The sequence below is a fragment of the Zootoca vivipara genome, chromosome 5, assembly GCF_965207765.1.
Source record: "Zootoca vivipara chromosome 5, rZooViv2.hap1.1, whole genome shotgun sequence".
In the NCBI taxonomy this organism is placed as follows: Eukaryota; Metazoa; Chordata; class Lepidosauria; order Squamata; family Lacertidae; genus Zootoca; species Zootoca vivipara.
Window position 1 is genome coordinate 39,907,059 of NC_142588.1, and position 9,525 is coordinate 39,916,583.

Here is a 9,525-nt window from a genome sequence, read left to right on the forward strand (position 1 = left end):
GAAGACAGAGATAAAGAAGGAAGGAAGGAGAGGGAAAGAAAGAATAAGAACAAGAGAGAAGAAGGAAGAAAGGGAAGGGGGGGGTCGCCGCCTTGATTCAGCGCCAGAAAAGAGCGCGAAGGGACCCAGGGGCAAAAAGCATTTCCCCGGCCCCAGCTGTTTGTCGGCGCTTTGTTGGCGCGGCGCTTCAGCAGCAAGGTCCCACTGCTGGGTCCCGCTGGCTGGGGCGCTCGGCGGGCCACATGACGAGGTCTGGCGGGCCGGATTTGGCCCCCGGGCCTTGTGTTTGACACCGATGTACTACAGTATACACATTGGGCAATGCTGATGTTGATGTCTGTCACTGTAGCACAGGTTGGCCTATTACCTACAAATACCTACAAAGCAAAAGCTTTTGAGATGCACATTAGGTGCCCTGTGTACTTCAGTGGGGCTGCCTTGAAGGACTTGGGAAAAGTTTTCAGTTGTAAAGGTGCAGTTATATTCCACTGCACCCAAGACCACAGAAGCTTTAATATATTTATTCATCTTTAAGGTGCTGTGAGGCTGTTTGAGTGCAACCTTTTACACTCCTGGAAATAACACCCATTTAACTAAGTGGGATTTACCTTTGGGTAGACATGTGCACTATCAGTTGTTTTTGTAGCAATATCATTTCATTGATTTCTCAAGTCAAATCCCTGTAGGAGATTGTCGCCTTTTTATTGACCTCCATATTGTATTTATTTACCCCTCTGTCCTGCAAAGAAGCACATCCACTTCCGCAGATTATTCTAACTTCCTTGAAGGGCAAAGTTTGCTTAAACCCACTTAAGAAGTCTTTACTTCATTTCTGGTTGTTTTTTAAATCACAAATAAAACTCTTCTGAGAAATGCCAAAAACCGCAGCTTGGAAATGGGTAAAAGCTATCAAAATAATTGTTATATATACTCATTTCATGCCTAGCATTTCATCTACAGCAAGTTCCACAGATTTCAACAGAATTTACGAGCAGGGTAAGAAGATTGGGTTATTGTGTGTATGTTTTACAGAAACTGGTGCTTGTGAAATCCAGGATAGTTTGTCAATTATTTGACACCCCCTCCCCCAAATAAATTCTCTGCTCATCCCCACTTAGGGCTTATTTCTCAGTCAAGAGGTTTTAGGCTTAAAACTTACTTGAAATCACACCTTTTGAACTGGTCATCTTTATCTCTTATCCTAGACATACAAGAATTGAATGTGGCTATTCAGTGGTAATGCAATTGCCAGAACTGATACATATTTACTTGGAAGTAAAACCTACTGGAAACTCACTGTTATGGAATCCTTGATAAGTAGCTACACAGCCCTTTGCTGAAAAAAAAACTCCAATGAAGGAGAGTCCACCACTTTGAGAGTCTCATCCTTCTTTTTACTTGTAACTTGAACCCACTTCTTTGGATCCTACCCCTCTGCAGCAGCAAAAGACAAGTTTGCTCAATCATCTATGTGACAGCCCTTTTGTTGTTACTTGGCAGATTCCAAGACAGAACCCTGGCACTGCTGGGGCTCCAGTGAGGAGCCTAGCTTCAACTTAATCCCTGAAAATCAAATAAAACATAAACAACAACAACACTTGTGTGCTGAGTTAGGATGTGAGGCAATTTAAGAGGCAGCATTTTATTTTGTTCATTGCATAGATCAGTAACATGGCAGCAGTGTACACTTAATTAGAAAACTCTAAAAGAAGTCTGATGTTTCTCAAAATACAGCTAAAACTGATTTAATTCTACCAAACACAGCTATTATATACACATTCCAAAATAGTCATATGCTGTGGATTAGTGCATTTGTTAGAATCAAGGATCTAAGGCCACGGTGCATGGTATCAAGATTGTAAACAAAGCTACTACACTAGAGTAGAGAAGGATCATTAGCTGAAAACCATGGATCTTAGCACAGTTCCTTGAAAGCAAGCGAAGCCAATGGGACTTGCTTTCAAGCAAACGTGCTAAGGATTACATTGTAAAAAGGGGGGTGGAGAGTGTATTCTGGTTTGTACCACCTGGTTAGAAGTAGGTACATTTTATCAGCATTTGGTTGTTTAATTTAATTTGTAAAGCTGCTGCTGATAGGCACAGAAACACACTGTCCTAATTTGGTACAGGAGGTGGGAAAAACCACAAACAAATGGCACCTCTTGCTTCTAACTGACAGGTGGCGGAATCAATCCACTAGGAAATTTTCCTGTGTAAGCTGATTGAAGCCAATGTGGCATGTGCAAAGTACAGTGAATTGTATCTTCTTGCACCCCACTTAGCCTCAACTAAAGAGTCACTCTTACTAGTGCCACTTGGTTGCCACACAATGCACAACTGAGTTGTTGATCTCTGGTCTAAATTGAGCTGTAGAAGCAGTTCCGCCCACATTTCTTTCTATTTTGTTTGTTTGTGTTTTTTAAAGAGAGAGATACAGAAGGGAGGAGAGGCAAGAAAAAAATGAGAGCGAGAGGGAAGAAATGATGGAATTAATACAGCTTAAAAGTAGGCCTCAGGTTGCATATTGGGGCTAAATGTGGGCTCCAGGACTGAAAATTCTGAATACTATCTGACTAGGCACTCCCACCTCCCCAAAAGGCTGCTTATGGTGTTTACTTCAAACAAAGGCTATTTGACCATCATTCTAAACTTCTGTCCCTTCTCTGCTATAAATCAGATTGTTCACACTGAAGGTGCCCAGGACAGGGGTGCCGAACCAGTTTGACTGTCCACCTGCACTCGCATAGTAATTCATCTTGGAGTGGGACTGAGGACTGAGTTCAAATCCTGAAACTGGGTTGCTGTTGGAGGCAGAGCAAGTGCTCAACCCAGACCCATTCTGCCTCTCAGATGTGAGTTCGCCCCCCAACCCCCCAGAAAGCTGCCTGGGGAAGCTGTTTCTGCCATGGGCCACAGCATTCATGGTGGAGACGAACGTAGACAAACAACGGCTGGAATTCAGGCTGGAGGATTTGCAGTGGTTCATAGGACTTGGAGAGCAGGGCAGTTCAGCAGAGCCCAAGTCTGGGGCTTGTTGGGCAAGACAGCTCTTGCTTTTGTCTTCCACTTTGTTAGGGACTCCAGGCCCATTTGCTAGGTCAGATCGCCTTTTCCTCTTCCTCCTGAAGTTGCCATTATCAAACATCTTCTCACAGTTAGGATCCAGGGTCCAATAATTGCCTTTACCTATGAACCAACCAAACACATGTGAATTGAACAGGCAGGCAGAGAACATTTTGAAAGTGAGACATTTCTGGACAGCCCAGGCCAATGGGTCAAATCAGGTGAATGCAAATTCATGTTCCTGCATGACTCTCCAGTATTTTAAATATGCCGACAGAAGCTCCCCACTCCCCACCTTGTAATGGGTGATATCTAACCAAGTCATACTTGACTTAGGTCTATTAGGTTCACTGGTTCTACTCTGAGTATGTCTTAGTTGGCTATAACCCAATACAGTAAGTGTGATGGTTGTAAAGCTGCTCTTCCTAAATTACCATTTATCTTTCAACACAGTTCAGTTGACTTACTTAGAGAAAGCAAATGGTGGGCCTCAGAGATATCAACCTGGAATGTGTGGTTTGGGTCTGACACTGTACACATATATGGAAGTAATTCATACTGCAATCTGTGGGACTTTAATAATAATAATAATAATAATAATATAGAATACATTATAAATTAGAATACATAAATATTGACCCCTGTGGAGATGGCTGTTCATTATAGACATTATTAAATAATACAATGCCCATCTTTTATTCCAATGTTTAATTGGATTAGTTTGAGTATTCTTCTCTATTATGATGGTTCAAAGTGAATTAAAACTTCCCTCAATGCAGGCAAAAGTATCTAAGGCTGCAGTCATGATCACAGTTCCCAGGGAACAAGTTCTGCTGAACTACCAAGTTCCTTCTAAGTAGGTATGCAGAGGATTGTGCTGTAAGATGATTCTGCTAAAACAAGCCATTTATATTTCTATCCTGATTACCAAACGTTGGAAGTAAGGTGCCTTGATCTTAACTGGGACATTTCAGGTCACACACTTAATATGATGATACCAGACCATGTCATCCCCAATAAGCACATTCAGACATCATACTTATTGAGAAATATGTCATGTGGATAATGATCTATTAGATAATCATTCCAAAGCAATATTGCTAATGGGACAAACCTGATGTGTTCATGCTAGCAGTCTTTTCTTTGTATAATAATAATTACGATAACAAATAAACCTTTGTACAGTGGTTTCAAAGGTTCAGAATGCATCATAGGCATTATCTAGATGCAATCTTTAAAATAATCATGTAGGGCAAGCAATATTGTCTCCTATATAGCACTTTTAGACTGAAACTAAGAGTGGCTTGTCAAAGGCTACAATGGTGAGTTCATGGCAGAGGCAAGATTTGAGCTGAGGATGTCTTGATTCACAGCTCAGTTTCTTTAAGTGCAATGCTACGCATGTTTACTCCTAGTTACAGGTAGGTAGCCGTGTTGGTCTGAGTCGAAGCAAAATAAAAAAATTCCTTCAGTAGCACCTTAAAGACCAACTAAGTTTATATTTTGGTATGAGCTTTTGTGTGCATGCACACTTCTTCAGATACACATGTGTATCTGAAGAAGTGTGCATGCACACGAAAGCTCATACCAAAATATAAACTTAGTTGGTCTTTAAGGTGCTACTGAAGGAATATGTTTACTCCTGTTGTGTTTAATGGGACTCCCCCCCTATCCCCAGGCAAGTGTGCATAGGATTGCAGTTTGAGCTACTACATGACAACCACCATACATGCTTCTGTGACTGCACACTTTACACCAGCAGTACAGTTTGATGTTAACCTACCCTTAGAACAGGGGTCAGCAAATTTTTTCAGCAGGGGGCTGGTCCACTGTCCTTCAGACCTTGTGGGGGGCCGGACTATATTTTGAAAAAAACAAATGAACGAATTCCTATGCCCCACAAATAACCCAGAGATGCATGTTAAATAAAAGCACACATTCTACTTATGTAAAAACACACTGATTCCCAGACCATCTGTGGGCCGGATTGAGAAGGTGATTGGGCCAGATCCGGGCCCTGGGCTTTAGTTTGCCTACCCATGCCTTAGAAGATCTACCTGTGGTTTCAATCCTCTGCACACCTCTCTGGAAATAAGACCCACTTTAGTGAGCCTTACTTTGTGTAAACAGCCATAGGGGCTTACTTCATGTAAACAGGCATAGGATTTCGCTGTAAAAATGCTTATGACCTTCCCCATGTCTGGAGAAATGCAAAAGTTTCATTGGCTAAAGTGTACACTTGCCTTCAAAGATGTTCCCTTCCCACTTCCTTTACCAAACAAATAGCATACACACCCCATGCACACAAACAAAGACAGGTGTTCTCAGACTCGTGTGAAGTCTGCTGAACACTAAAACACTGAGTAAAACACCCTGTTTGAAAGCAGTAGCCTTTGTATTCCATTAGTCCAATCAAGGGAACATGATAATAAAGCCACTACTTTCATCTCAACAATGGGGCAAATCAGAGTGGGAGTGGATTTGGAGGAACTGGGTGGAATGACGTTTGGATGTCAAGGTGGCTGCAAACAAGTTGGCTGCTCCACTATGCTTAGCAAGAATGTGGCCATAGGTTTCAATGGGAGCTAGATCTTTCCCACTGCTACATTCATCCATGCAACAGCATGTTTAAGAGCAATGCACAGATGAAACCAGAGGCTCCTATCCCTTGGGTTGTCTCCATGCATCCCTTAAAGGAGATGTCTCACAACCAATAAGTGTTTGGTGTGTGGTGTGTGTGTGTGTGTGTGTGTGTGTGTGTGTGTGTGTATTTTTAACCCTGCCCCGCTTCAATGAAAACTTATCAAGAAATGTAAAGATTATTAGTAGTAGTACTTATAAAGTAACTGAAATTGTTAGATGTTAAAAACAAACAAATAAATAAAAAATAAAATAGGTCCTGTTCTCAGGCATACCATCTAAAAGAAGAGGAAGGAGATTGATTTGTGATAACCCAGGGTGCACAGGTGGTTTTAGATTCAAACAATGACTGTGAGTACAGGAGACACTTGTTCAGCATTGACTAATGCTAACTGATAGCTGATGAAGGACGGTTTAAACATCTTTAAATATATGGTACTTTGTGCTCTGCATTAATTAATCCAGAATATAATGTCCTTAACCCTGGCATGTCTAATCATTTCTAGTTTAGAGTCCTGCTCTGCACATGTAAAAGGCAGGAGGCACCTTGTAAACTGCCCGGTTTGTGAATAGGGCAGGATATTTTAAACATGTATTTTAAAGCCCTCAAAACAAACAAGCAAACAAACAACCTTCCCATGAAAATTTGGGGAAGGACAGGTGCGGAAGGGCTGCTCTGCTAAACACGCCTTCCCTGGACAAGTCCAATGGACTTGATAGTAACTCCTGGGCCAACTTGCGTGGCCATACCTGCAGCACGCCTGCTCTGAGAGCAAGTTCCATTGAACTCGGCGGGCGTTTCTTCTACCCGGTAAGTACACTTGCTGTGGCTTGTGCTGTGAAATTTATCATTATGGGCGATCTCATCCACATTAATTCGTGTTGAACGTGCCTCCTAACCATAGCTGCCAAGTTTTCCCTTTTCTCGCGAGGAAGCCTATTCAGCATAAGGGAATTTCCCTTAAAAAAAGGGAGAACTTGGCAGCTATGCTCCTAACATTTCACAACACCACTTCTAGAACAACTGTCACCCTCTGATTCCACACTATAAAACAAAAATGTAGGAAACTTTCCTCCTAATTTCTTAGAAACTTGCACCGAAAGGCTGGGAAGACAACCCACGTTTCCCCACGCTCGAGCCACGCACCTCCCGCCTGTGACTCACACGGTAACTAACCCGCGGTCAGCAATCCTGAAGATGAAGGCCAGTGTGGTGTAGTGGTTGGAGCGTCAGACTAGGACTCGGGAAACCCTGGTTCGAACCCACTCACTGGGCGACATCGGGCCCGTCAGCGCCTCTCAGCCTAACCTACCTGGCAGGGTTGTTGTGGGGATTAAACGAGAACCATGTATGCCGCCTTGAGCTCCTTGGAGGAAAAGGCGGAACATAAAGGAAATAAGGAACAAAATAGCCACTGCTTTCTCTGTCTCTCTCCGTGGAATAACCGGGAGAGAGACGCCCTCGCCCACACGCGGTGGGTCCTTCCAGGGATGATCGCCCTTACCTGGGTCGTCCTCGTTCCTGGGCACCTTCTTGAAGCAGTCGTTGAGCGAGAGGTTGTGTCGGATGGAGTTCTGCCAGCCGGCTTTGCTCTTCTTGTAGAAGGGGAAGTTGCCAGCCACGTACTGGTAGATCTGGCTCAAGGTGAGCTTCTTGTCGGGCGCGCTCTGGATGGCCATGGCGATGAGCGCCGAGTACGAGTAGGGCGGGCGCACCAGCTTGAAGAAGTCCTGCTGGCCGGCCAGGGACAGCCAGCTGAGTTCGGGCCCCGCCGACGGAGCGCCCAGCAGTTGCCGGGCGCCGGCGGCGCCATAGGCCGAGGGCAGGAAGGAGGCGGCGGCGGCTCCATTGGGCCCGGCGGCCAGGTAAGGGCTGGACGGCACGGCCGAGCCGTTGAGCCACAGGTAAGGGCTGCCGCCTCCCGATTCTCCCAGGCTGTAGCCGCCGGGGTGGGCCCCCGGGGGTCTCTGAGGGGGTGGGAAGAGGCTCAGGTTGTCGCAGTAGACGGCAGCCACGTCCAGCAGGTCGTGGGCGCTGGGGGGCTGCTGCCCCTCCAGAGCGTTCATCCTAGGCAGCCTCGCACCGACGGCTGGCCCGAGACGCTCCCGCCAGCGGAGGCGCAGGAGCCATGGCCAAGCGCCCACGAGCGCCAGAGAGCCAGGGGACGGCGAAGGGAGCGGGGCAGCGCCGCCCACTCTCTACCAGTCCAGATTGCGCACCCCCAACCTGCCCGTCCAAGGCACAGATCTACTACTGCCCGCCGCCCCCCACCGGCCCTCGACCTCCCCCTTCCTCCCCCCACCTCCTCCAGCCGATCGGCGCCACGCTCCACACTTCCCCGTCCCCAAACTGCAGCCCCTTCCCCCCACCCATCGATTGTCCTCCTAACATCCCGTCCCCCGCTTCAGCTCAGCCTCCCCTCCCTCCTTCCGAGAATCCAAGGAACGGCAACATCGGTCCACATTAGAAGGGAGTTGACAGATCTCTCTGCTAGAGGCTGGCTGCGACAATGCAATACCCCTCCTCCTTTAATCCTCAAGTTTGCCCTCAAGGTGGTGGCATTTCCCTGCTGTGTTTGTCCCAGTACCCTGTTATTCAATGGTATACTCTCTCTGTATAGGGAGGCTCCATTTAGCTAGTCTGGATAATATTCATTGGTAGAATCTCTCTGTTTTTCCAGAGCATGATGTTTGGGGAGTGTTTTTTGGCCCCATGGAGCCTTCAAAACAGGGTTACTCTGCGATCAGTTTTTATCAACTATGCTGTTTAACATTTACCATACATGAAACCGCTGAGTGGAGGTTTGGAGTCCTTTGTCAGCAAAGTACTGATGACACACTGCTCCTTTTCATCTGCAGGTGAGGCAGTGGAAGTGCTGGACCAGTGTCTTGACTGGATGAGAGCCAACAAACTGAAGCTCAATCCAGATAAAAGGGAGGCACTATTTGTGGGTGGTTCCTTTGACCCGATGGATGGGAGGTTGCTGCCCTTGATTACACTCTTTATTACCGGTACAGTCCCTCTGAAGGAGCAGGTACACAACTTGGTGGAACTCTTTGATCCATTGGTGTCGCTTGAGGCCCAGCCCAGGGTGGTCTCAGTGGCATGGAGCTTCCATCAGCTTCAGGCTATGTGGACAGGGATAACCTAACTTCTGTTGTCTATGCTCTGAAAACCTCTAAGTTAGATTACTGCAGTGCGTTATAAATGGGGCTGCCTTTGAAGACTGCTTGGAAACTTCAGCTGATGCAGAATTCAATGGCTAGGTTGTTCACTGGGGCAAGAGAGTTTAAGCATAATGAATCCTGGCCTGACTGCGGTGGCTGCCAGTTAATTTCTGGGCCCAATTCAAAGTGCTGGTTTTGACCCATAAAACCTTAAACGGCTCAGGACCTCAATACTTCAAGGACTGCCTCCCCCCCATATGAACTAACCTCATCTCCTGTTCTGAGGTGGCTCTCCATTTGTGGAATACTCTCCCCAAGGAGGCTCACCTGTCGCCTTTGTTACATATCTTTAGGCACCAGGCAGAAACATTCCTCTTCTCCCAGGCCTTTGGCTAATTTAAGAATCTATGGCCTTTAAACTGTGTGTGAGGGGGGTGGGGTATATTTTTGTTTGTTATTATGCTATATATTTTTGTGTTAAGTTGACACACTGGAGCAGAGCTTTCTTTTCAGCTGGAACTCACAGGACCTCAATTCCAGCACCTCTCAGGTGGGCACTATTGCCATTCTAAGAGAACAGGGGAGCCGTTCATGGTGAGTTCCAGCAACTCTTTTCCTATTTTTGCAGGCTTCAAGTGAACTGGCCAGTTTCCC

General features: G+C 46.0%; 1 protein-coding gene across 1 annotated transcript; it reads right to left on the reverse strand.

Annotated features, from left to right (window-relative positions):
• Window positions 1-1,626: 1,626 nt before the first annotated feature.
• Window positions 1,627-8,110, reverse strand: FOXI2 (forkhead box I2). Its single transcript, XM_088670425.1, has 2 exons — window positions 7,209-8,110; window positions 1,627-3,186 (listed from the first exon to the last, which is right to left on the reverse strand). Exons 1-2 carry the CDS (start codon window positions 7,768-7,770, stop codon window positions 2,645-2,647), a joined length of 1,104 nt encoding a protein of 367 aa, XP_088526551.1. The 5' UTR covers window positions 7,771-8,110; the 3' UTR covers window positions 1,627-2,644.
• Between the last annotated feature and the right edge of the window lie 1,415 nt (window positions 8,111-9,525).